Raw genomic sequence first — 27,780 nt, 5'->3', positions numbered from 1 at the left:
CATCCTGGACCATCTGCAATCAATTATTTATTTATGGACCCACAAGTATTGGATTAAAATACTCAAGCACCACATTAAATGTCCCGGGTTGTGCAATTGGAGGAACATTTCGAAAACCAGTCCCAACTCATGTCCCCCAGCCTCACGCCGGGTCCCTCTGCTCGACCCCAAAAACTTCTGCCGGCTGGTGAGGAGCCGTGTGGGCTGTTCCGGGGATTTTGTGTCGGGGTCTTGATTGGGCTGTGCCCCCAACAGAAGGTGCCGGTCGACCCAGCCCAGCCAAGCGGGGCAGTTTTATCCTTTGGCCATTTCTGCCTCCTTGACTGCATTTGTCCTGGCAATTCCATTGTTTGTCTCATTCTTCAGAGCCGGGATCTGACAGGGGAAAAGCCTGAGCTTTTGATTCAGAGGTTCTGAGGGCAGAGTTTTGCAATTAAGCCATTGATCTTGGCACTCTGTTTGCAGGAAATTTCCCCTTAGTGACCCAGCTGGAGTGCAGTGTTTCAGAACTGCGTTACCATGTCTTACATTCAACTTAAACTAGCCTTCCTCCCCTTCCTACCTGCAGTTAACTTATGGGGAATGTTAAAAGGAACTGGCACCCCTGGCACCCCCGCCGCTCGTGGTGGAAGGTGCCTGTGTGACCTCAGGCCTGCCATTCTGAGCTCAGTTCTAGAACCACAGAAAGATGAAGCTCTGTCGGATGGTTCCTAACATCCCATACGACTTGATTTCTTCTCTACCTGCCCCTATGGGGACAGCTTTCCAGCTCTGTGATTTGATGAAAAAGTACAGTTGCTGTCGTGAGTGTGCTCTTGGAGTTACTTTTGTCAGCTTGCCCACAGAGGCTAACACTGTGAGTGCAGACATCATCCTAAGGCACGCGATGGTGTTGGTGACCAGAGACCTTGTTCTTAAGGATCAGTGACTCCATCGGGCAGCAAGCACTCCCCTCCCTACCTCCTCTGAGGTGACAGGTGCCAGCCACCAGCTTGAACACTCACCAGAAAGCCCTAATGGTGCATGAAATTAAAAAGAAGTTGCTCTTGGTTGTCCCCCATAATGGAAAAGTGAACCCCAGAGTCCAGAGCGAGAATCCGTTTATCTAATGAGCTCTCTCTGCGGCAAAGGGAACTCCTTTGAAGCCCTCGCCCTCTACGTGAGACTGTATGGGGACGGGCCTGCGCCCCTCCACCCCCGGGGGCGTTGCCGAGCCCCTGCTTCCCCCCGCCCCGCAGTCACGTGTGATAAACGGCCCTCTCCTTTCAGCTGAAACCTGCGGGAACAGCCTGCAGGGAGCCCAGCAACTCCTGCGACCTCCCGGAGTTCTGCACGGGGGCCAGTCCTCACTGCCCGGCCAACGTGTATCTGCACGACGGGCACCCGTGTCAGGGGGTGGACGGCTACTGCTACAACGGCATCTGCCAGACCCACGAGCAGCAGTGCGTCACCCTCTGGGGACCAGGTACGTGGCCACCAGCACCTCGGTGGAGAGGGCTGGGCCCGGGGAGCTCTCTGTCTCTGTAAGCATCTCCGTAAGCCTCCCTCCCGGCGCTTGCTGTCTGAAAACCTTCTTCTGTTCATTTGGAGCGACGGGCTCCCTGATAGGGCTGGGGCTGTGCTGGGCAATGAGCACACAGAAGTGGGTGCTGCCTGGAGCCCACCCTGACTCATTCACTGTGGTCCAGTGAGAGATATGTGAGCACCTACTGTGTACACATGGGGTAACAGGGACCAATCAGCCAGGACCCCTACCCCCGGACAGCTTAGAAGCTAGTTAGGCAGACAGACAGCAGAACTTCCCACCAGCACCCTCATTATGTACATACTTCTTAGCGCCCAAGTGAGGACCCCAACCAAGGGCCCAGAGAGAACGCCACTGCAGCTGGAGGGCCAAATCGGGAAGGCCCGGAGCAGACATGATGCATGAGTTGTGGTGGGGAGGGCCGGCTGGCATGGGAGGCCTGGGCACCGGAGCCCCGGGGAGGAACACGGAGACAGGTGTTTAAGGGCGTTGAGTGCCTTTTGGGTTCTGAGGGCCGAGTGACAGACGTGTGTCCCAGAAAAAGCGCGCAGGCGGGAAGGTGGGCGGGAAGCGGCTGCTGCATGGCTGGGTCACTCAGAGGGCGCTCACCACTTCCTGCGTGTGGGCTGCTGGGCCCGGGGCTCGGGACGGTTTGGCCCTTCTAAGCCTCCCACGACCCCTGAGGTAGAGACAACAACTTGAGCTTCGGGAAGCGAAGCTCAGACTCAGAGGCCGGAAGTTATTTCCCAAGGTCGTGAGTCTGGGAGTTGAGCCTAGGTGGTTGTGACCCCAAGCCCACGTGTAATTGCCACCCTGTGCCGACACCCCATAGAGTCAGGTCTTGAACGAAAGTCCCACGGGAGCTCTGGAGTTAAATGGATACTCAGATGTGAAAGGGGAGAGAATCAGTGCCTGTGTGCCTCTGTCCTGCGTTGTCCCATCTCCTGGGGCCAGAGACCCGCGGCCTGGGGGGCAGCCCAGGGCGTGCGCGCACCACCCCAGGACTCGCTGCTAGTCTCCTGCGTCGGGATTCAGGCTGTGACTCGCACGGAGAGTCTTTTCCAAGACCGTGGCCCAAACTATCTTGTCGTCCTTCTCCCTCCTCCTGCCGGCTGCTGGGTGACCTCAGTTCTGGCCCAAGGCCCCAGCTGTGGCAAGGCCCCCGTGGCCAGCCAGGCCCAGACAGAGGGCCAGGCAAGCGCAGGCTCTGTGGGGGAGAGAAATCCATTACGGGCCTTTGTCAGACTTTTATGGTAAGGTTTTGGTTTTAGGAGTGAGGAGGGAAGGAAATGAGGGCAGAAAACAATGACTAACCGTCAGAGCTCCGGCTTTCAGTGCGATCAGCGGAGGCAGCGGCCCAGGCGCGGGGAGCGAGGCAGCTGTCTCTTGGGGCTGGGCCCCGCCAAGCCCACTGCCCTCTCCGCCGCGAGCCCGAGTGCCCGTGTGCTTGGACCTGCTGAGGGAGAAGACCGACGGGCTGGGACGCGGCCACAAGCGGCTCCCGTGGGCTCCGTTCATCTCGCTCTCCGAGGAGCTTTCTTCCGACGCCGCAGGCTTCACTGATGGGCTTGGGCAGGTGGAAAGAGGGGGCCTTCGGTCCTCAGTGCTTCCTCTTTGGACCCTGCCCAGCCCCCAGCCCTGGCCTCTTCCCTCTGCGGGCAGGAGGGCCCCCAGGCCCGGTGGGGCTTGTGGCTTCAAGTCAGGCAGATGCCTTACGATGACAAACACGAAGTAGGCACTCGCTATACACGTGTCACGTGAGTGTATGGGCTTGGAATGGTTTAGTGACTTCAGAGACCTTTTAGCCAAGTGGGGTCACTTTGGGACAGTGGCTATTGCTGAAAGCCAGATCTTCATGGCCGAACGCATCCCTAGTGACCATCGCTTCCCAGCCTTCCTCCGGACTCGGTAATCTCCCCTTCTTGCGTTACAAGAGACGTTATAAGCCTCCCGTCCAAGAGTGTTCTGTGGCCAGAGCACACACAGCACTCGGAGCTTTTGGAGTGAAATGCGGCCCTCAGTGCCCTGCTGTATTATGCCGCCTGGCCCCAGTTCCAGAGTGAGGTCAGATGGAGCCCCACAGCTCTCTCTGAGCCACCGCCATTGAGTGACTCAGCTGGCTGTGAGCCTCTGATTCATGATGACCAAGGCTGGTATTTATTATCTCATCGGATTATTCCTTCTCGAGCTGCCTGACCAGAAAGAGGGCCAGACAGGCGGACAAACTGACAGCATGACTCACAGGCTGAGCGTTTCAAAAGGAAGAGCAGGAACAGTTACTTGCTTGGAACCCTCAACATCCTTGTGAGCAAGAGTGGGGACCTGAGGCCTAACTTCTGGGGACCAGCACCACCTCCTGAGCAAGGCTGCCTCCCCGGGGCTCCTGGCCTGCTAGTCTCTCTCCTCCCACCCTCACCCGGTGACTGAGGAGGCCTTTGTCCAGGCAATGGCGGTCTTGGCCTGAGGAGGGCACTGCACAGAGATATCAGGGATGCTCAGGGCTTCTGGCAATGACAAGCTTGGGGACCAAGTTTAGGGAGCCCCCCCCCAGGCTCATGACTTCCTGGGGTCAGTCTAACACAGACGTCCTCAGGAGAGCAGAGAGCTGTGGGCCAGAACCAGCCGTGGCCCTCTGTATGGGGTGCTTCTTAGCAGGCCTTCGATCGCCCCCTTGGCAAATACGGTGTGTCCCTTTCCTTCCAAATCCGTGTGGCTGCCTCGCTGCCCGGTTCCAGGGCACTGCAGGAGTCTCCTGGGGCTGCTCTAGCAGCACCACAAACTCAGTGGCTTACACCACACGTTTATCATCTTACAGTTCCTGGGGTCAGAAGTCCTAAAATCAAGATGCTAACAGGGAGCATTACCTTTGGAGGCTCTGGGGAGAACCTGCTTCCTTGCCTCTCCCAGCTTGGAGAGGCTGCCTGCAGTTCCTTGGCTCGTGGCCTCTGCCTTCTGCTTCTGTAGTCAAATCTCCTTCTCTGGCCCTGACCCTCCTGCCTGCCTCTTATAAGGACCCTTGTGACTATATTGGACCTGCTCAGCTCTTCCAGGACCATCTCCCCACCTCAAGGTCCTTAGTGGCATCTTCGAAGTCCCTTTTGCTGTGTAAGGTCACATATTCACAGGTTCCAAGGATTAGGACATAGACTTTTGGGGGGCTACTTTGTGCCTCCTGCAGGCAATGAACAGACCATTTACTAGCAGGATGACCTTCAGCAGATTACTCAACTTTGTGCCTCATCTGCAAAGTGGAGACAGTCCTGTGCCCACCGCATGGGTGTACGTTGTCCTCCAGCAGAGCCAATTAGCAGGTCCGTGTAATATGTCACGTGCAGTAGCATGCTGCTTGTGCAGTGCCTGGGCTGTGTAAGGCCTAGGATGTGGTGGAGAATGTTGGGGAAGGCTCACCTGGGGGTGGGGTGGAGCCAACCAGGAAGGCATCCGGGATGCGGCTGCCCTGGAATGGTCCTTACCAGGGGTGGAAGAGGAAGGGCATTTCCTCCATACAGAACAGCAGGGGTCAAGGTGCACAGGAAGAGGAGGGGGCCATTCCAGGGAGCTGCCGGCAGTTCTGCTCGTCTAGAGCTCGGGCTGTGCCCTGGAGAGCGGAGGTCCTCATCTGCCCCCCAATTCTCTCATCTACAAAGTATTCAACGATGTCCTGCTATTGTGAGGTGCTGACTCAAGAGCCCTGGTTCTGCCGGACTGACATACTTCCCACAGCCCCAGTGCACTCCTGCCTGGACCTGGCTCAGAGTCAGGATGGGAGCGTCCCCATCCCGGGAGGGCAGAGGTCACTTCCCCAGCCAGGCCCCGGCTGGCTAGATGCAGCCGGCTCAGAGCCTTTTATTGCTGCGTTGCAGTGGTTGGTTTGAGTTAGTTTTTCATGATTCAGAAGAGGAAAATGTTTTGTCAAGGACACATTTGCAATATTTCATTTCCCATCCAGAGTAAAATGCTCTGGGATCTGGACCACATTTGCTGGGGTCATAGGCCCCCTGTGAAGAAATCTAGGAGTCTCTGAGCTCTTGCTCCGCTGGCCTCTGCCATCTGCAGCCCAGTGACCTGGCCAGAGTCCTCCAGTTACGTTCAGGAAGTCAGCTACTCACTCCCCAGATCGGGCTACCCAGACCACTGACCGGATGAAACCCTTTTCTCCCAGCTAACTATTCCCTTTTGAAGTGGACTTTTCTCAACCCAGCATTATATTTCAATAGGATAATCCTGTTTCCAAATCTTTCTACAAATAAAATGGTAGAAAATTCAAAACATATGCCTGCAGCGCCTAACTGGCAAAGGAATATATTTTTCGAATACCTTTTGGGAGTTCTGTTCATTCATTTGCTCTCCTAATTATTACTGTGGCCGATACTCTTGTTGGCTTGGAGTTGAAATTTTTTCCTCACTGATGTTTCTCCCACAAATCTTGCAAGACTTTATCTGTTGAAGTCAAACATATCAGTGTTATCTGCAGTTCAAACTGTAACTTGTACTTAGCTCTCTGTCCTCTTGAGTCTTAATAGCCACAAAGATTTTCTGTCAGTGTGACATGACCTTTACTCCTGAAATACAGCTCGGTAGGTTTCTTCAGGCAGCAAATTTACTTTTGCCCACGTTGTTTAGCTGAACCACTGGCATGATCGCTGAAAATGTTACTCAGAAATTAATCTTACTGGTAACTGTGTGTCTAGAACCACACATGATTTGCATCAAGGAAGTCCAGAAGTATCTTAGGTTTTTTTTTTCTGTTTTATCACTCACCAGAAAGTAGTGTCACCTGATTTATGCAGTGGGCTGGCCAGCCGGTTTTTATGGGCAGGTACGTATTAAGCGTTCATCCGCAGGGCTGGTTTAAGTGCGTTTGCTTTATTGTGACACACCTGGGGCAGGGCATTTACTAACCGTCCACAACGCGGGTGGCTCCAGATGGGAAGAAAAGTTACTTTTGCCGAGAATTGTATTGTTCAGGAGTCAGGAACATCCCCTTTCTGTCCCACTGTGTGAGAAGGAAGTGATACGTGTTTATTGGGCTTCATTCGCCAATGAACACAGAAGTCAATTTGGAGCAGAGAGACAAGGGGAGAAATTTGAGAAGAACAAGCAGGCTCCAGCGGTCTGTGAACACGCTTCTGTCTGTGGACATTGGTGACAGGGGTCAGGGGAATTAGTGACAGGAGGAGGAGCCGATGTGACTGAATTAGAGAAGCGTATTTGCATGATGGAGTCACTTTAGGGAAAAGATTAGATCCAGTAAATTGTGGGCTGAGTGCAAAATGTCATCATCTCTCTTTCAAGCGACATAATGACATTGGGAACTTCCAAATGACAATTCCAGGTATGAGTTGTATAACTCTGAAGGTAAACCTGGTAATTAAATGCCATCACTTCTTCTGTAAGTATAAAATGCAGTATAATGTCAGAATTCCCTCTGAAAGGCTAAATTTCATCTTTTGATAAGGGCAGAACATCAAAATGCTCCATTATTAAGAATTCAAAGGCTGAAAATTAATATAATACAGTTGCAATAAGAAAAGTGGTGTCTTTTTTTTTTCATGAGACAGACATGAAATACCTTGTCTTCATGAAAACACGAAGACAGACATTTTTAAGCACAGAAACTTTGAAGCCAAATCTGTACCTCGATTAACATCTGACTAGTGGATAGAAGTCATTTACACCTTTTAAATGACCCCCCATTCTGTCTCTGAGATAAACACCAAGTGGCTGTTTACACACAAAAGCCTGGGAAGCACTTTGCTGGAGCCTCACACTCTGTCCTGCCGGATGTGGACCAGCCCCCCAAAGCCAGGGCGCTCAGGAAGCCGCTCTGAGTTTGGGTCTTCCAGTCTGTTTCCTTTAATGGTGTTTTCTTTTAGTGCAAGAGCGGCATCTGCTCCCGAGGTTGGCCCAGAGTCCTCTTTCTGGTTACCCGGCTTATAAGATTTCTTACTTTGTCTAAACTTTGAGAAAATATAGTTTTTCTTTCCAGGAAGCAAAATGTCTGTCTTTTCATGACTTTATATCTTTTTTCCTCATAATACTTCAAGGAAAAAGGGAAAACCCAGAGTCACAGGAAAGATAGACCAGGAGACAGTGTTCATCTACCCAAGGCGCTTTGCTCTGCGGAAACCACCCCTGACTTCCTCGGGGGAGGGCAGCTGAGACGTCATGGGCTTTCCCTGAATTGCTTTCCCTGTGGTTTCCACGCACTCATTTTTGGTACGCACCTGCTCTGTGCAGCCTGAGGCACCGTCCTGGTCCACAGGGCTTTTTACAGTGAGACAGGAGCCTTGAGACATCCCAGGAGGTAAAAGCAAGTGTGATAAGGGCAAGGAGGGGATGGCCCAAGGGGACAAGGAAGAAGGAAGGACCGCAGCCTCAGAGGAAGGTGGTGTTGGAGGGAGGTGCTGAAGGACACAGCAGCCCAGGACCCTCATCCAACCGGCTCCAGCTGTCGGGTTCCAGGGAAGACGCTGAGGTACATGGCGGTGGGCAGTCACGTAGCCATCACTGACCCAAACTTACGAGTTGTGGCATGGAGCACACTGATTGGCCAGAACTGAGTCTCACACCTCTCCCTTTGGCGTTGGTTGGGGAAGTTAGCCCCACCTGAACCATAGAAAATAGGTTTCCCATAAGAAAAAGGGTTTTATTCCTAGAAAAGGGATATGGGAGAGATGCTAGGCAGCAGAATTGAACAATCATAAGTCTCCTACTCTGCAATTCGTTTCCACAAATCACTATGGTTGCCCTAAAGCACCAGAGAAAAACTCCTCCCCCTGCAGGTCTCGTATACAGAGAGATTACCTTCCAGGAGGGCCATGGCCAGCGTGCCGCTGGTAATGCAGGGTGGTGCTGAGCAGGGCCCCGCCTCTAGCTGGGACCTTGCTGGCCCCAGGGGTGGCCTGAAACCTCGTGTGACCCTGTCCTACAGCCTGAAATTGGAGGGGAGGCAGCAGTAGGGCATTTTGTGATCTGGATCAAGTTTCAACTGTTCATAGATGTCTAAAAATACATTTCTTTCATTTTAAACCTCTTAGCCTTGAAACATCCATGTTTCTCATGCGAGATTTCTCATCCCCACGTGAAGACCTCAGGTAGGAAGTGTCAGTCAGCTGGATGAGAATGAGCGTTGTAAGTGGAGTTCTGCCCCACCCTCCTCTCACCTCTGTCTCTCACCCCCCATCCCCTCCCCACAGTGGAAACAGCAGCCGTTTCAGAGTATTGATGAAGGTTGAAAGTTTTCAGTCCCTAAGTGTTTGAGGATGGAAACGGAAAAGACCGTTCCATCAAGGCTGACCCTGGATCACCCATCATAGTGTACTTTCCTTTAATCCTCCAGATCAGAGAATGAAGAAAGTATGTGACAAGGGATCAGGTGTGCATTCTGGGCTTTGATTTCACAGAGAGAGATCTATCTGGCCTCTCCCCAAGTGTATGCAGCCGATGAAATCATGACCCTCTACTCATCCAAATGTGAGTTTCCCTTACCATTGTCATTGCTCTGCTCCGCCGGTAACACGACCAGCCAATGCACAAACACTGAAGTGTGATGTGGCATCTCTTGCTCCCTCGAGCTTTGGATGAGAGCAGAAATGAATAAAACTCTTGGAAATAGACAGGCATTTGTTGCTTGCAAGAGACAGAAAGTTAACCTTTAGAACTCTGCATTGTTAAAGCCACTGGGCGAATTAGTATCAGAGTGGAGTAAATTTTACCAGTCAAACCCCAGCCAGCATTGTTTCTTTATGGACTGACTTCTGCTGCATGCTGTCCCCAGTGCAATACCTAATAGTGAGGGTGCCAACAGGGGGCGTGTCGGTGATCCAAAACCTACCTAGTAATTTTAATTGTGTCTATTGGTTTAAGGATGAGGAAAGAAATTATAGGGAAGACGCTCTTGGTTCCCAGGGAGTCAAACTCAAGTGTCTTTACTTGAAGTCTCCCTCAGCCTCTTTCGAAATGGTGCTCAGCACCTGTGCAGTGAGATGAGGCCAGCTGGGAGGGCGTCCAGGATGAGCACAGGACACGGGGCATTAAAATGGGTAAGGAGGAGATGGAACACGGAAGCAGAAATCCTTGAGTTATGACTATACCTTTTTTTATTGAAGTATAGTCAGTTTACAATGTGTTAATTTCTGGTTTACAGCACAGTGATTCAGTTTTATATATAAATATATATATATATTCCTTTTTATATTCTTTATCATTAGGCCATTACAAAGTATTGAATATAGTTCCCTGTGCTATACAGTGGGAACTTGCTGTTTATCTGTTTTATACTAGTAGTTAGTATCTGCAAATCCTGAACTCCCAGTTTAGCCCTCCACCCCACCCGTCCCCCACTTTCCCCACTGATGACCACAAGTTTGTTTTCTATGTCTGTAAATCTGTTTCTGATTTGTAAATAAGTTCATTTGTCTCATTTTTTTAGATTCCACATATAAGTAATATCATATATTTTTCTTTCTCTTTCTGGCTTAGTTCACTTAGTATGACAATCTCCAGGTCCATCCATGTTGCTGCAGATGGCATTTATTCCATTCTTTTTTATGGCTGAATAGTATTCCTGTATGTATATATAATATATATATAGACATACATCCCACAACCTCTTTATCCAGTCATCTGTTGATGGACACTTAGGTTCCTTCCATGTTTGGGCTATTGTAAATAGTGCTGCTATGAACACTGGGGTGCATGTATCTTTCCAAATTAGAGTTCCTCTGGATATACGCCCAGGAGGGGGATTGCTGGATCATATGGTAAGTCTATTTTTAGTTTTTAAGGGATCACGTTACTGTTTTCCACAGTGGCTGCACCAAACTACATTCCCACCAACAGTGTAGGATGGTCCCCTTTTCTCCACACCCTCTCCAGCATTTATCATTTGTGGACTTTTGAATGATGGCCATTCTGACTGGTGTGAGGTGATACCTCGTTGTGGTTTTGATTTGCATTTCTCTGGTAATTAGCAGAATGGACCCTTTTTCATGTGCCTATTGGCCATTTGTGTGTCTTCTTTGGAGAAATGTTTGTTTAGGTCTTCTGCCCGTTGTTTGATTGGGTTGTTTATTTTTTGTTGTTGTTGTTATTGAGTTGTATGAGCTGTTTGTATTTTTTGGAAATTAAGCCCTTGTTGGTCATGTGGTTTGCAAATATTTTCTCCATTCCGTAGGCTTTTGTTGTGTTTATAGTTTCCTTTGCTCTGCAAAAGCTTGTAAGTTTAATTGGTCCCACTTGTTTATTTTTGCTTTTATTTCTATTGCCTGGGTAGACTGCCCTCGGAGAGCATTGCTGAGATTTATGTCAGGCGATGTTTTGCCTATGTTTTTTCCTAGAGGGTTTATAGTGTCTTGTCTTATGTTTAAGCCTTTAAGCCACTTTGAGTTTATTTTTGTGTATGGTGTGAGGGAGTGTTCTGACTTCATTGATTCACATGCAGCTGTCCAGCTTCCCCTGCACCACTTACTGAAGAGACTGTCTTTTCTCCCTTGTATATTCTTGCCTCCTTCGTCAAAGAGTGACTGTAAGTGTGTAGGTTTATTTCTGGGCTCTCTGTTCTGTTCTGGTGGTCCACATGTCTGCTTTTGTGCCAGCACCCCCTGTTCTGATGACTGCAGCTCTGCAATGTGGTCTGAGGTCTTGGAGGAGGGTTAGTCCTCCAGCCTCATTCTTTTTCTTCAGTGTTGCTTTGTCAATTTGGGGTCTTTTGTGATTCCATATAAATTTTAGGATTATTTGTTCTAGTTCTATGAAGAATGTCCTGGGTAATTTGATAGGGATCGCATTAAATCTGTAGATTGCTTTGGGTAGTATGGCCATTTTAACAATATTAATTCTTCCAATCCATGGGATATCTTTCCATTTCTTGAAAGCATCTTTAATTTCCTTAATCAAAATAAAATTCTTAGGAATAAAACTGGCCAAGGAGATGAAAGACTTACACACAGGTGACTGTACTTCTTATTTAATACACAAAGTGTACACAAAACCTCCCAGGGCTTCCGACAGGAGATTCTCTTTCTTCCCTCTCATTTCCCGAGGTGGGTCCAGGAATGACTTATCCAGTCATTCAGTAGTCTGCATCGATTTCCTACGATGGGCTAGGCACTGGGGAGGATCCTTTGTGAAGGAAACAGGTGTAAAGCCCCTACTGGCACAATTAGGAATGATTATAAACAGGGTAAGTGTTGCAAACAAGGTCAGCTACCAGGAGTTCTCCTCTCCCTCACACATTCTGCCATCCTTAATGTCCAGGGGCCAAGCCATCCCTTTCCCCATAATCAGTGGCAGTCTTCAGTATAATTTAGGTTTCCTGAGAGCCTGGGGGACCCCCTGAGCCTCACAGCACCTTTAGGTCAGGTGATGTCCTTGTCCCACAACTTGACCAGGACCCTGTGGTGTGTGGGGTTGACACCAGATCAGCCCACGTTATTCTGAGTCCTTCTCTTCCAGCTCTACAGCACAGCCACGGATCCTCGAGATCAAGCAGGAGGCGGCTTTCCAAAAGGAACTGAGATTGGATGAGCATCTGTTCTTGTTTTTCTTAGATCCCATACATGCACAGATAGTAAACACAGTTTTCCCAAGAAAAGAATGTTTTACTCCTGACCTCTTAGTTTCTCACGCATCTCTTTTGAATATCACAGTCCAGTCTGGGAAGGCACACTGGCCCTTGGGAGCCTCTACCAGTGCTGGTTTAGGAGGCCCATCGAGGTCAGTGACAAAACTGGGTTTGAGAAAAGACGAGGACATTTATCACATGCTAATTATTTTTCCTAGGCTGTGACTTTATGCCTCCACTTGTTTTATTCTGGTAGAAGAGCTTTTAAAAAGTCACCTTGATGAGCAACAGAATGGGTGATTGGGTCATGGAGTTCGTGAATATACACCCACTGAGCAAATAGGGAAAAACCAAAATTTAAAGATACACTGTTGGGTGAGTGGGGACTTGTGCTTAAAAAAATAAGATTTCCAATGACAGCATCACAACAGAATAAAAAGGTCAGCATCCAAGCAAGCTAGAAATGGAGGGGATGTGCTGTGGAAGACCACTTTATTGAGGCATGGTTGACATACAAAAAGCGATGCATCTTTAATGTCTAGAACTTGATGAATCTGGTGATAAGGATACACCTGCGAAACCATCCACACGATCAAGCCAAAAATATAGCCATAACCTCCAAAATATTCCTCCCACCCTCTTTATTCACTGTTGTTCATGTGTGTGATGAGAACAGGGAGCATAAGATTTATCCTCTTAGAAAGTTTTTAAGTGTATATACAGTATTATGAGCTGTAGGCGCTGTGCTGCACAGTAGATCTGTAGAATTTATTCATTTTGCATAACTGAAACTTTGTCCCCTTTGACCAATACCTCCCCCTTCCTCCTCCTCCCAGCCCCTGGCAACCAGCATCCTACTTTCTGCTTCTGTGAGTTCAACTTTTTCAGATTCCATGATCAGGCTGTATTTGTCTTTCTGTATCTGACTTCTTTCACTCAGCATAACCTCCAGGTTCATCCACGTTGTCGCAAATGGCAGGAATTCCTTCTTTCTAAAGGCTGAATGATACTCAGTTGTATACGTGTACTGCGTTTTCTTTATTCATTCATCCATCAGCACACACTTAGGTGGCGTCTATGGCTACTGTGAATAGTGCTGCAATGAACATGAGAGTTCAGATATCTCTTCGAGACCCTGATTTAAATTCCTTTGGATATTTACGCAGAAATGGGACTGCTGATCATATGATAGTTCTATTTTTAATTTTTGGAAAACCCTGCATCCTGTCTTCTGTAGTGGCTGTGTCAGTTTATAGTCTCCCCAACAATCGACAAGGGTCCCGTTTCCTCCACATCCTCACACTTGTTATCTTTTGCTGTTTTGATAGTAGCGACCGTCATTGACATGAGGCCACAGCTCATTGTGGTCTTGGATTTGTGCTTCCCTAATGTTCAGTGAGGTTGAGAACCTTTCCCGATACCTGTTGTCCGTTTGAATGTCCTCTTTGGAGAAATGTCTTTTCAGTTCTGTGGCCCATTTTTTAACCTGGTTACCTGTTGTTGAGTTGTAGGCATTCCCACATTCCCTGTGTGTTTTGGATGCGAGCCCTTTGTCCAGTATATGGTCTGCAAATATTTTCTCCGAGTTGCCTTTCATTTTGTTGATTTGTTTCCTTTGCTGTTTAGTTTGATGTAGCACCACTTGTCTGTTCTCGCCTTTGTTATCTGTGCTTTTGGTGTCTCCCATCAAAGAAGTCATTGCCAAGACCAACGTCAAGGAGCTTTTTCCCTACGTATTCTTCTTATTACTGTTTACAGTTTCAGTTCTCACTCTTAAGGCATTACTCCATCTTAAGTCACTCTTGGTCTATGGTATTATAAGAGTTCACTTTCATTATTTTGCAGGTGGACATACAGTTTTCCCAGAATCACTTTTTGAAGACTATCCTTTCCCCGTTGTATATTCTTGGTCCCTTTGTCAAAGAGCAGTTGACTGAAGAATTTGAGACCAAAGAAACTGAGTAATTTTGTTTCATGATATTGGAGAGTTAAAAAAAAAAACATTAACTAGTTAATTGACATGTGACTTTTCAGTATTTCTCATCATTAAGTTAGTTGAGAGCCTCGTATAAGGCTCTTGACTGTGTCATCCACATTGCTAAAAATTCACGTATTCAAGTTGGCAACCAGCCTTTCTGTGGGATTTTTCTCTTTAAGAAAATGGCAGCTCTTCTTAAACGTGGGGTGGCCTTCTACTTGGGCATGCACAGTATTTCAGAGTTAGAAGACCCAGTGTGTTCTGGGTTGGGAATCCCAAGCAGTGATCCAGCATTTGTTTTCTCTTCCAAGATGCTTTTTTTTTCCATTGAAATATAGTCAGTTTACAAGGTGTTAATTTCTGGTGTACAGAATAGTAATTCAGTTATACATACATATATATATATTCATTTTCGTATTATTTTTCATGGTAGGTTATTGCAGGCTATTGAATACAGTCCCCTGTGCTCTACAGTAGGACCTTGCTGTTTATCTATTTTATATATAGTCATTTGTATCTGAAAATCCCTATCTCCCAATTTATCCCTCCACCCCCAACCTTTTCCCCCACTGGTAACCACAAGTTTGTTTTCTATGTCTGTGAATCAGTTTCTGTTTTATAAATAAGTTCATTTGTCTCATTTTTTTAAGATTCCACATATAAGTGATATCATATGGGGTTTTTTTTTCTCTTTCTGGCTCAGTTCGCTTAGTATGACAATTTCCAGGTCCATCCATGTTGCTACAAATGGCATTATTTTATTCTTTTTTATGGCTAAGTAATATTCCATTGTAAAAATATACCACATCTTTATCCAGTCATCTGTGGATGGACATTTAGGTTGTTCCCACGTCTTGGCTACTGTAAGTAGTTCTGCTGTGAACAGTGGGGTGTGCATATTAAGATGCTTTATACTTGTCTAATACTATTTATATTCCTTTGCTTGATTTCCTGTTGTGTTTCAGCCCCTTTGTTCAGTATTCCTGGATCAGGCTCCCCCCCTATCATAAATCCCCATGGAAGCCAGCTTCTTCCTCCCCTTCCTTCCCTACTGCTCATCCTCTCCTGCGCAGCCCAGGCCAGTGCTCGTCCAGTCCTGCCTTTGAGCTGCTTTTCATGCCCCCATGTCTAAAACCTCTGAGAAATATCTCTTTATCGTTCCCTATAAGGAAAACAAAATTCCCAGTTAACAATTTGAATTGCAGAGGGTTTGTTTTTTTTAAGTGGTCACATTGCCCAGGAGAGAAATTCCTTGACCACAGTAAGAGTGACCATCTCTATTGCATCAGCGTAGCATCATGGTCACTGAGAGGGTGGTATCAGCACTGCCTGCCCAGTTCCAGGAGCTTAGCATCCACTGGAACCTGCTGGCGTTCCTTCACCCTGGTCATCTGAAGTGGGGAAAGGAGGCAAGAAGGGCTCATTTAACCAGCCCTTCCGTGTGTGACCGGACACTGCGTCCCACATTCCCCAGAAGCCAGTCTCCCTCGGGCTGCGTGCTGGCCAGCGTCGTCGCTCTTGCTCTGTTCCCTGTGTGCATCCTGTGGTGCAGGGCGGGCCACTCACCTGCCAGGCCCCCCACTCAGCAGCAGGGCAGGGCCAGCGCGGGCTCTCCATCCCCATGGCTCACGCACGGCCCAGCACATATGGGGCCTCGATAAACCTTGGAGTCCCAGAGGAAACAGGCTGGACTTGACCCTCAGATGGACCTGCCCTTCATAGCTGTGTGACTTTAAGTAACACTTTTAACCTCTTAAATCCTAGTTTTCTTGTTCATAAAATGGGACAGTAAGACCTCCCTTGACGGATTCATTACCCAGCGTTAAATACTATTCATAGTCCTTTGCTTAACTTGTCATAATCTTTGGTTTTTATTTGATATTCATATATCAGGCCTCCCTTTGCTTTGCCATTATATTTACATGGTAAATGCAGGATCACCACGTTCACCTGCGAAGACTAAGGGTGATAAGATTCAGCTTGTGGCCCCTCCTCGAAGAGGTCCTCCCTGACCTCTTCTGGCCTCCCGGAACCAGCCCCCACCAGGACCTCTTCCTCAGCTGTCCTTCATGGCACTCCCCGCCCCTGGGCTGCAGAGGAACATATTCTGTTTCTCCTCGCAATTTTCAAGCAAGCAGTAGTTTTGTCCAAATCGGTCACCGTGATCCCCCCAGAGCCAGCAGATAGCAAGTGCTGGATAAGTCCATGTATATAATTGAAGTGCCACATGATGGAAGGGCGGGTGGGTGGATGGATGGATGGATGGATGGATAGATGGGAGGGAGGGAGGAGAGACAAGCAAAGCCAGACAGGGTCTGTGCAAACACACAGCCAACCATGGAGTTGGTATTCAATGCCGCTTTGATCAGTTGGATCCAGGTACTTTGATCAAAGTACCATCAAAGAGGATTAATTAAGTACAAAGTGCAGGCTCAGTACTGGCTTAGTACTGGGACTCACCCCACCTGTCCCCCCTCCAGTGGGCAGATGAAGAAGAAGAGGCAGAGCTCACAAGAAATGGTCCATAAGAGCTGGAGGCTGGCCTATCCCCAGGGTGGAGCAGGCACATGAATCTGGGCGAAATGAGGGGGTAATACTGAAGAGCCAGAGACCTCGCCTTTTCCTAGGACCGAGAATTGTGTCCCGTTCTGGGCAGCACCCTCAGGAAGGAGTTTGGGAGATCTCTGTTAGATAATTTTTTGAAAGAGAGAACGGGAACGTGAGTGGTCCAGGATGGGGGTGGCTTAGGGCAGAGGTCAGTGGCTGAGCCCATGACTGGTCTCAACGGTCGCAACAGGGTGTTTGGTTTGATTTGTCTGCTTGTTTGTTTGTTTTAATGAGATGCTGGTCGTGTCTGACGAGGAGGAATCAGGCTGAAGAAAGATGGGCATTTTTAGTCGTAAAAGCATCTTCTCTTCCCTGGGAGGAAGGGCGTGCTGCCCATCATTAGATTGTCACCTTGGAAGATGAACGGGCCTCCCCAGAGTGGGGCGCAGAGAAGGGCGGGGGGCAGAGCTGGGCTCTGGGGCGTTGGCATCCCGGCAGATGTGAGAGGAAGCACCCAGACGGGCCAGCGGTGGGGGCAGAAAGGCAGGCCCGGATCAGAGCACAGGGCACGGCTTATTCTGAAGACTGTGGAGCATTTCCCTGAATCTCTCACACAGCCTTCAACAGATACCACGAAGCAGGATTTGAGAGCCCTCCAGAGCTTTGGCAGCACCAACCCCAGTTCTGAGTTCTGTTTCCTTGGCCAGAAGATGTGCTACAAAGGGCCATTTCCTGAGCTCTCTGGCTCCCATGTCCCCCTCTGCTGGGCACCGTCATGCTGTGGAAAGTGCCTTTGGGATTTTATGCCTACATGGCTGCTGAGAGCAGTCTCTGCCTTGCAAACACAGGCATTCACTGAAGCCCATGCTTGCCCTGGTAGTGAGCTTTGCGGAACTGGAAATGTCGTGTAAGTCCCCTGCGATGCTCATTTCTTCTCTGTCTCTCGTTGCTCCCTCGTATTAGTCATCATTATTCCTTGGCGCTGCTTTAGCTTGCATTTTCTCACCGGAATTGTGTGGGAGTTGTGAACGACAGCCAGCCTCCCCCTATTCCCCGCAGCCAGCCAGCCACCTCCTTTGGTGCTGGATCGGGTCTGGCCCCAGAGCCAGGCCTCATCTCCCGAGAGGCTGCGCATGCCGTGGGGCCCGGAGAGCAGCCCTCACGGAGAGTGAGTGATGAAATGCATGCTCTGCTACGAGCTGAGCCCGGACAGGCTGCCGGACTTCCCCTGGCCAGCTCACATCAGGAGTCAGCTGAGACGGCAGGCGTGATTTATCTGGACACTTGAGTACATCTCCCCCTAACCTGAAAGCCCCATGCTATTCAAAGAAAAATATTAGAAACACTTGCAGAAGGTGAGAGTGCTGCTCTGCTTCTGTTTCAGGTGCTAAACCTGCCCCTGGGATCTGCTTTGAGAGAGTCAACTCTGCAGGTGACCCTTATGGCAACTGTGGCAAAAACTCCAAGAGTTCCTTTGCCAAGTGCGAGCTGAGGTATGGGAGCCGCATCCTGACCACGCCGTGGCTTTGAGCCTCCCACACTGCCAAACTTTCCCTCTCTGAAGACTGTCTGTTCCTACCCTTCCAGAGATGCTAAATGTGGAAAAATCCAGTGTCAAGGAGGTGCCAGCAGGCCAGTCATTGGTACCAATGCCGTTTCCATAGAGACGAATATCCCGCTGCAGGAAGGCGGTCGGATTCTGTGCCGTGGGACCCACGTGTATTTGGGCGATGACATGCCGGACCCTGGGCTCGTGCTTGCCGGCACAAAGTGTGCGGATGGAAAAGTAAGACTCAAATGCTCCCTCACGTCACAAATGTAAGTCTGGAAGGGGGCCCGCTGAGAAACGTCCTGTTCGAGAACTGAGTTACAAGGTTGGTTTGTTTTCCTAAATCCACATCTCAGAACTGTGTCTCTGGAATCCAGTTTTTTGCACCTAGAAGAAAAAGTCAATAAATCCTGGATCCTGGTTTGACCATTGAGATGCAGATTTGGGAAAATCAAGCTTGTTTTCTCAGCCCTTTAGTGTTAATAAGTCATTTCTACACTCTGGGTGTTATGAGGGTTTCCAGCCAGGAAATTACTTTGGAAGGAAACTCTGCAGCGTATTATATTGTTTTTGGAAAGGTGGCCTTGGCTTTTGGCACAGTGGGGACTTGTTGTCACCTGGACAGAATGGGAAGTCATATGTAGTCTGAGCCCCCGTAGAGGGACTAGCAGAGGGGAAAGGAAAGGATAAGATTAAAGCCAAAGGGGCTCTTGGAGACCAGGGGTAAAGGTAGACTGAGATATTTGGGGCTTAGAAATAAAGTCCAAAACAAAAAAAAAAAAAAGAAGAAAAATGTCAGAGTTTTACATTCTGCCGCGTTGATTTTTCCTACCAAGCTTTCTCATCAGACTAAATAACAGCAAGTTAATAAAATGTTTTAGGAAGGAAGATGAATCAGCCCCCACATGCTTTTTTTAGACCCCATTTTCAATGATGTGAATTATAAAAACATTATGAAAACCTTCACTGATGTGGAAGTCACGGGGAAGAAAGGAAAGTTACAGATTCCACTCCGGTAGCAGAGTCCCAGGGGGATGAGAGTTCCCCCCACTTCACGTCCCCACGTCCCCCGTGCACCCTGAGCACCATGCTTTATCCTTAAGGAAATAGGATGCTAACGTGAGACATGTTATGTGTTCCAGGTGTCTCCTTAACCATGCACATTAGCTTGTACTCAAGCCTAGACATTAGAACGGCACCCGTTTAAACTGCGGTCTGAACAGCCAGAGCCGGGTGCATCTGCACACTGAAATTCCAAGGACTCAATTTATCAGTGAGCTTTTTCCCTCCTGTGTAGGATTAAATGTGCTTTGATCTCTTTGCTGCAGAATGCTGGTTCTTTGAAAGCCATCTTTAGCCTTGTCCGTGGGTTGGTGGGGAGCAGCACCCATACGCTGTGATTCTGACTGGGGTCCTGCTGTGTTCAGTGCAGTCCCAGACCTTGTCTTTTATCAGCCGGAATGTGACAGTCCCCTTGGCCAAGATTCCCACCAGCCCTGAGAGCTGCTGGGGCCAGCACTTTTTTCAAAGGGCGTTAGATAAACTGCTGGGGTCAGATGGTGACTGTCCCATAGGAAGGTCCTACTTGATTAAAAATGCTTCTGTAATCTAAAAATTAGACTTTTCTTTCCTTTGACTCCATAAATTTGTGGTATCTTATGGGAGATAAAGGGCCTGATCCCTTGAGTCTGGAGTGTGTTTTGCACCCTTGAAATGCAACTGAACTCTTCCAACCAGCCTAGTATCATTTAGCAAATCACTGCCTCTGCAGAGGCTGGATAAACACAGAGAAGCATCTGTTTTCTTCTCTGGAGCATTTCTGTTGATGGTTTATGTCATCGATGATAGTCTTTGTCAGCCAGTGTTTTGGAAAGTTCCCATATTTTAATATCTCCCTTAAAACATTCTCGGACCCTGTGTTCTTGGAGTCTGAGTCTGCATCGGCTCAGGCTTTACTCTCTCCTACGTCTTTTAATGGAGGGAGGACAATGCTATAATATGTAGATTTCATTGCAAGCTCTAAACAAAAATCATGAAAAAATCAGTTACCGTAATTTCCGGATTGACAGAAACCATATAAAATGCCATGAAGTATAAAAGGCTTCCACAGTGTCCACATGGATCTGAGTCTTGAAGCGTGCAGAGTTTGGAGGCAAGACAGGGTGCACACCCAGGTCAGAGTTAAAATGCATCATCGTGCCACGTCCGTATGAACTGAGGGAAGATGGTCTTCCTCCGGCGAACCTTTGCTTCTTCTTCCTGGATCCACAGATCCGTGCATGTGCGTGTGGTTGTAGAGGTGCTGAGATGTTCGCTGTGTTTCCCTCCTCCTCCAGATCTGCCTCAACCGCCGCTGTCAGAACGTCAGCGTCTTCGGGGTCCACGAGTGTGCGGTGCAGTGCCACAGCCGAGGGGTAAGCCTGCGTTCAGCGGGCCGGTGACAGGTCCGGCACTAAACCCTTCCTTTGTCAAGAATTTTGCAGCCCATGACTCTGTGAAACTTCAGCCGTCAGTGTCGCCCCAGTATTTTCTCCTAAAGGTGCTCACTTGCTTTGACCTTTACACAGCGTAAGAAATGTGATTTTTATTCAACAAAGAAAATCAAATTGAGTGGTAATTAGCTTTTAAATGAATAGTCTGGGTTTGTTTTGTTTTTTTTAAAGGACTTTGTCATCTTCAAAGTAATTATAACACTAACTTCCTTCATGAAGAGTTTTTCATTAACGTTTCAAACAAAGCTGTCCCTCTCACAACCAAGATTCAGAATATGTGTTGGAACTGGAATATTTCCCAAAGGAATTAAAACAAAGAAGGCAGGACACACTGACCACATCTTCTTGAAGTCACATACAACGGGTTTCAACTAAGGGAGTCTATTATTTTCGTTCAGAGGATTTTTTTAGGGGCGAAGAGGATTCTAATTGTTTAAAACATAATTTATTTTTCCTCTGGGCTTGATTATTTCCAGTGGAATCATATTAATCTTGATTAGCTATGCCAGTGGTTCATTTGTTTTTCTGAAACCTTTTCTACAGCAACTGTGCCCCAAATTCTATTTTTAAAACTTGCAGACTCTCACCAATGATTCTAACATAGAATGATGGAGGTTTTCATAAAATTACTGTTGTGCTGTAACCATAAAGGATTTCAGTGCCACCTCAGATGGGTTTGTTGATGGTGAGTGTAGCTGACTGTCAATATTAGATGGAATCTTTTTATGTCCTTATTGGATCGTAGATTCCTTTCTGATGGCTGCAGAAATGATCTAGTGCAGCCTTATTATTTGACCGGTGACGAAGCCCAGACCCAAGTTGGGGTGGCGACCCCATCCAAGGTTGCAAGACCAGGTCGGTAGCGATGCTGGGTCAGGGACCTGGGACTCCTCAGCGTCCAACATCCCTGGGGTCCCATCCACACGTTGGAGAGGAAAGGCCCACATCTTCTTGGTAGAGAGAGCAGTTGGTAACAAGTCACAGCTTGACCACGGTCCTCCCCTAGTGAGACCAGGCTTACCAGCAGCACCTCCAAGAGGGGATTGGGCTGTGCCCCGTGACTGTGATTGGCGATGGGAGACCACACAGAACGGTGTGGGCGGGACAGCGCCTGCATCCTCTGGAGGGCCCCGTCAGCAGCAGCATCTCTGAGGAGACAGGCAGGACTTCCAGACCCGGCACAGGCTCTGCTACCCAGTAATGAATTCTGCTTAGTTTTAGCCTCATGGAAACATACCTCCCCACTAGGCACAGGCCATCCTGACTGTCGGCCTTCTTGTTTGAAGCCTTTGGGGCAGGTGGTTGATTCATTGAAAACAAAAAAAAAAAGGCCAGTGAAAGCAGAGAAACATCACAAATGAGACACATCCCCCAGTATTTATTTTGCCTTAAAATATAAAATTGTGTATTTGGCCCCATCCAGCAATATCTTGATGTGGGGCTGGAGCCTGTGAGACGGGTGTACTGACCGTGGCTCTGCCCTGACTTCTGTAAACCACCCAAAGTGCATCATCTGCGACATGTAGCTTGTTTCCTTAGGTGGAAGGGAAACCAAGGCTCATGAGCAGCCCGAGTGCAGAACCTTCCCGTCTTGTGCAGTTCTGCACGATCATTTTGCTGTTGTCCCGCCCATTCCAAATTTGTCACAAATTCTTTTCAGTGCCTTGCATTTATCCAGCATTCCCAAAGCACTCGGCCTCATTGTCATGGAAATAATCCCCTGGTTTTCGTGCTCATGTTCCATTGGCTCCTGTCATCATTCAGTACGGCACGTGTGTGACGACAGGCTCTAAGAACAAGTGGAACCGGGCATCACAGGCTGGGGAGCAGACTCCATCCGTCACCCTTGGTGACCAGGGGAGCCCCACCTGGCTCCTTAGTGCAGTGCTCAGGGCTCAGCAAGAGCAAAGCCAGCCCCCTCCTGCCTTCGTGGGCAGCCCTTTCCCATCAGACCAGAGCCATCCTCTTATTTCATTAGGACACAGGTCACAGACTCCGTTGGGAGGAAGAGGGCGTCAGGCCCGAGGTGTGGCAGCCGGCTTAGAGGGAGCGGCACCTTGTGGACATCGGGAAACAGGAGGCCGGGCTGTGGTCCTGCTGTGGGGACCCAGCCTCCCAAGCCTCCTGTCTGAAGGGGCCCAGGGTGGTCAGGTCCATGACGCTCGAGGGCTCAGCCGTGTCCCTGAAGCAGGGTCCCTCCTCACACTGAGAGGGCCTCTCATCACAGCCAGGTGGGAAGGGCTTCCTGGATTTAAGGCGAGGGACGTGGAGATCGACTGAGACAAGAAAGGGGTGCAAGGAGCTGGGTGAGCCCTGACGACCTCCGCACCATCTCAGCAGCCGCGGCCAGGCGCGTCATGCTACCCCGCAGCCGCGGGCTCTGGGCTCACCGGTGTGGGGCTGGGTGCGGGGCTTATCCTCCCGGCAGCACGTACAGAGTCTGGCTGCATCTGTATGGATGTGACGGGGCTCTGACCACAGGACCTTTGCTTTGCTCTGGGGCTCAACTAAGGCTCAGAGACGTAGCTCCACGCCAGGCAGAGGCGTGTCCTGACACTGCTTCCTTCTTGGTGTCTTCCTTCCCGGCCGCCCGAAAGGTGTGTAACAACAGGAAGAACTGCCACTGCGAGGCCCACTGGGCACCTCCCTTCTGTGACAAGTTTGGCTTTGGAGGAAGCACAGATAGCGGCCCCGTCCGGCAAGCAGGTGAGTGGGGGCCGCACGTCCTGGGAGTGGACTGAGCAGGAGGGAATGGGACCCCAGGTGGGGTCCTGCCGAGCAAGACGGAAGCCTCACCAACCATCAGTGTGGGTGCACAGCCAGAAACGCAGTGGGGACCCCACTGGGACCTGACACAGCCTGAGACCTTCTCTCGTCCTCACGGGAGCTTTGCAGGCTCCTCCCCCTGCTTTCCTTTGAGGCCAAGTTCACCACTTTTCAGCCCGTGACGCTCCCTTAGCTGAGGTCATCCTGCGGCAAACTGCCAAGTGGGTATGAACTTCATTGTCGGATCAAAGGACTCTGTGAAGGCCAGCCTCTGTGTACTGGCGCCAAGAGATGTGAAGTCGAATGCCTTTTTTGTTTGTTTTTGTTTTGTTTTTGTTTTTGCTTTTTCATGGAGGTGCTGGGGATTGAACCCAGGATCTCATACATACTAAGCACGTGCTCTACTGCTGAGCCATACCCTCCCCTGACAAGAGCTGCTGTGCTGGGACCGTTGGTTCATTTCTCCTCAAAGATGTTGAGAAGCGGTCTCCTCGTACAGTACCATCTTCTCTGAGCTCTTGTCAGGCAGTGCCGGGGCAGGTCCGAGGGGTGCCCCCGCTAATATGAAAGGAGCAAGGCTTATGGTGCAGAGAGCAGACAGCCAGCACTGTGGGGTGGGGGTGGGGGGTGGCAGTTTCCCCAGCACACTGTGGGCCACCTTGGTGCCCACCTGAGCCCCAGCGATACTCAGACGGTGGCTGATGTCGCTGCAGGGGACGTCACGCAGCCCAAGTCCCGCTGTGACTGGTGGCGGTTGATTCTGTGGCTTGGCCACCGTTCCCATGACAACAGACACAACACTGCTCAGCAGGGCCAGGCCGGGGACGCAGGGCCAGGAGGGAGAGACCCTCGGAGGCAGGCACATCTGGAGAAACAGTGTCGTTAGGAAGGAAAGTGAGTTCCTGGTCATCCTTCTGCTTGAAGATGGACGTGTCTCAACGTGGCTGCTGAGAGCGCCCCAGGCCCTGCTCTCCCCGGCCCAGCCCCATGGCAAGAGGGAAAAGGGCCACGATGTCTTACCTCTTCAGGGGTGTCCATCCCAGTGGGTAGGAAGCAAGGCCTGGACCGGTGTCCCCATTCCTTACTGTCATCTCTGCCTCGATGCCTGGCCTCTTGCTCCAACTTAGTTAACTTTCCAATTGGCCATTGGGTTTAAGAGTTTATTGTACAGAACCAGCAGTTTCAGTTTTTAATGCACCAGGGACCCTGCCACCCACCCCATCAGTTTAAGACTTAGGGATCTGATTTTAAGGAATGAGAAACTATGGTTCAGGATGCTTCTGCTCACTTTTAAATTAGCTTTGTTAAGAGACGGCAGAACTCTAGCCAGAGTCCCCTGTGACTGCCAGCTCACAGTCTTAAAAGAATGACACTTTGGCCAGGAAGCCAGAGCAGTGCTTTTCCAGTGACACTTACAAGTCAGTCAAGACTGTCGTATGCTGCTTGTCTTACTTAGACTAAGAGCTGTCCCTGTTAGGACTTGTCAGTTGGGGATGAAGTCCAGAAATATGGGGTGTGAAGGCACCCCTCCAGAGTGGGAGCCACTGGTTCCCAGCCAGTAGGACATCCAGGTCAGAGGCGGGGAGGGGCGAGCCCGGGTGACAGAAGCCACCTCCACAGCTGGGAGCAGCCTGAAAGGGCTGCTGGGCACCTACCACGTGAAGCATAAACTGATGGTTGCCGGCAGGAAGACAGAGACAAATGAATTGAGATCTGTGCTCTCAGAGAACCCACGGCCCAGGTGAAATTCCACGTACAATGCCTCTGAATCCTGGCATTGAGGACCCTCCCCAGGCAGCCCTCGGCCACAGCCGCAGTCAGAAACCGTGCGATGGTGTGATTTTCCACCCCTTTCCACGCCCCTGAGGAGCCTTAGGGTTCTCTGTACTAAACAAAATGGGATCAAATCCCAGAGAAGGGGAAGTTTCCTCAGAGGTAATAAGCAGCATTCTCCCCGAGAAAGGGCTCTGCCCCCACGGGCTGCGCTGCAAGCCCCTGGCATGACAAAACAAAACCCGGGGGCCCTGCCTTTAAGCTGAGTTTTCTTTTTCTTTTTCACCTAATTTGACGACATCCAGAAATAAAGTCTTAGTCTGAAAAAATACAAAAAAACAAAAATGAAAACAAACCCCAATACAGAAAAAGGACAGAAGGAAGAGCCTGCAGGAGGGTGTTTGCAGTGGGGCGGGGAAGATTTTAGCTGGGGGACCACTTTAAGTCTGATGGGACTGTAGTGATGGCTCCCTGTTAGCCTCCATGGCCACCATTCCCCGGCTGTCATCACGCCTGGAGGGGGGCCTGGGTGGCCAGGGCTGCGGTCCCACCTACCAGCCTGCATCCCTGCTTAGCAACTTCCAGAATTGTCAGAAGTGACAGGTGGCAAGCTAGCTTGCACCTCGAACAGGACCTTTGAAGTAAGACTAATTTCTCAGTACACCATTCAGGGATTTACACACTCTGTTTCTGTTCCTTCCTTCCAAGTTTGTTTTGCTGTAAATGTCACAGTTTAACGCTTCCTGTATTTCACTGTAACTGCCTTCTTCCCTGTGTCAAACGTGCTTTGTTTCAGATAACCAAGGTTTAACTATAGGAATTCTGGTGACCATCCTCTGTCTTCTTGCTGCTGGATTTGTGGTTTATCTCAAAAGGAAGACGTTGATACAACTGCTATTTACAGATAAAAAAACCACCATCGAAAAGCTAAGGTACCGTGGCTGGGAGGTCACCTTTCCAAGAAACAGCGTTTGAAAGACAGTGTAGCCACCTGCTTCTCGCTTTGTTTCCTCAGCAAAGAAGCCGTCAGATTTTCTGTCGATTTGGTTTTTTTCAATTCTTGCCAGACCTATCTGCCCCCTTTACTTTCCCTGCAAACTGTTTGCTGCGTATTACATAAATAAGCAGCGTGTGGACAAACTCCACCGATGTATTTTTTCCCACCCTTACATTAGTAATTTTTGTAAGACATGCTGAATAGTAAGATATTCATATCAGAAGGGGTAGCTTTTGATCCAAATATATTCAAAGACATCATTGCTGAAATGCCAGCTTTATACAAAATGTGTCTCAGTGTCCCAGAGCTGTGTTTCTGCGGCTTGCAAGAACAAATTTAACAGAATAGTGGCTTTGGGGAAAAGAAATCAATGTTTATCTTTTAATCTTGTAAGAAGGGTGTTAGATAATTTTGCTGTCGCATGTTTACACACTAAGTGAAAACAAGAGAATCCTGTTCGGAGCGTTACTGAGAACAAAATAGAAAAGGGCAAGCCAGGGGGGACTGCGCCCTCGGTCAGCGTGCCCGGGGTTGCGTTGCAGGTGTGCGCGCCCTCCCCGGCCATCCAGCGGCCCCCAGCCCGGGCAGGCTCGCCTCGCCCACCTCAGCAAAGGCCTGCCGACGAAACCGCCACCCTCCAGCACGTCGAAGGTGAGTTTTAAACCAGCGCCAGAAGCCAGTGCGGCTTCTTCCTCCCAGAGGCTGTTCGTGTGACGTGCTGGGCCAGCACAAGGCGGTCCAGCAGGGTCTTCCTGAGGGGCCGGTTGGGGCGGGAAGAGGCTCGCGGGGCCCCACAGATGCGCTACTGGATTCCATTGAGGGAACGTCCCCTGCAGGACCCCGCGCGTGGTCCACGGCGAGCCGTGGCCCCTGCAGGCACCCGGATGGCCCAGTTCCCAGGAGGCCCACTGGGTCCGCCACCCAAGCAGGCTCCCGATGCCGGACCCCTCCTGTGACTTGAAAATGCCACCGACTGGGTTTGGGAGAACGTCTACAGCCCACGGTTACCCCCAGGGTATTTCTAAGAGTGACACGGAACCCTTGCTTGGGCCCATTTTGCTCCAGCCCTGGGCTCTGGAAGCTCTGTCCAGCCTGTGGTTTCCAAGAGCTGGATCCTTAAACCAGAGTACCTCCTGGCTCCCTGCTGTCTCCTAACTTTCCTGCTACCCTGGTGAATTATGATTAGAGTTCACGCTAGTATGTAGTTTCCCCTACCAAGTGTTTCTGGTGTATCTACAAGAATTCCTGAATGTTGAACTCACTCAACAGGAGTCCAGATTGTAGCAGTGAACAGTGTTGGTGTCAAGAAATGACAAATGATATTTAAAATCATTATCAGGTATTCAGCAAGCAAAATAGATAGATAGATTTTGTATATATATTTTTTATCTCCCGTAATCCAAAAAGTGTAGACTGTTCTAAAGAGGAGACAGCCATTCCTGGTAAGCATTACCACCTTTCACCCCCAACCGTGGGACTGTGGGCAAAACAGCTCCATTTGTGAGAGCCAAAAATGCAGCTCTATTTTGAAGAGCCCAAAACCGGAAATGACCCACATATCAATCAACAGGTAAAGGGATAAACAA

The 27,780-nt window shown here is 49.4% G+C and overlaps 1 protein-coding gene across 3 annotated transcripts in view; it reads left to right on the top strand.

The window, feature by feature from the left end:
* ADAM12 (ADAM metallopeptidase domain 12) overlaps window positions 1-27,780 on the top strand; it is a 323,192-nt gene that overhangs the window by 273,744 nt on the left and 21,668 nt on the right. For all 3 annotated transcript variants that reach the window (XR_012077674.1, XR_012077673.1, XM_072972099.1), the window contains exons 14-20: window positions 1,270-1,465; window positions 18,002-18,110; window positions 18,205-18,403; window positions 20,503-20,580; window positions 23,256-23,364; window positions 25,994-26,129; window positions 26,737-26,845. Coding sequence is in view for 1 of the 3 variants with exons in the window: in XM_072972099.1 (XP_072828200.1) it covers window positions 1,270-1,465; window positions 18,002-18,110; window positions 18,205-18,403; window positions 20,503-20,580; window positions 23,256-23,364; window positions 25,994-26,129; window positions 26,737-26,845 (936 nt within the window). In the remaining 2 variants the exon portion in view is untranslated. The remainder of the gene's footprint in view (window positions 1-1,269; window positions 1,466-18,001; window positions 18,111-18,204; window positions 18,404-20,502; window positions 20,581-23,255; window positions 23,365-25,993; window positions 26,130-26,736; window positions 26,846-27,780) is intronic.

The sequence above is a fragment of the Vicugna pacos genome, chromosome 11, assembly GCF_048564905.1.
Source record: "Vicugna pacos chromosome 11, VicPac4, whole genome shotgun sequence".
Taxonomy (NCBI): domain Eukaryota; kingdom Metazoa; phylum Chordata; class Mammalia; order Artiodactyla; family Camelidae; genus Vicugna; species Vicugna pacos.
The sequence above is the reverse complement of the archived record's forward strand: the minus strand, read 5'-3'. Positions and strand labels throughout refer to the sequence as shown.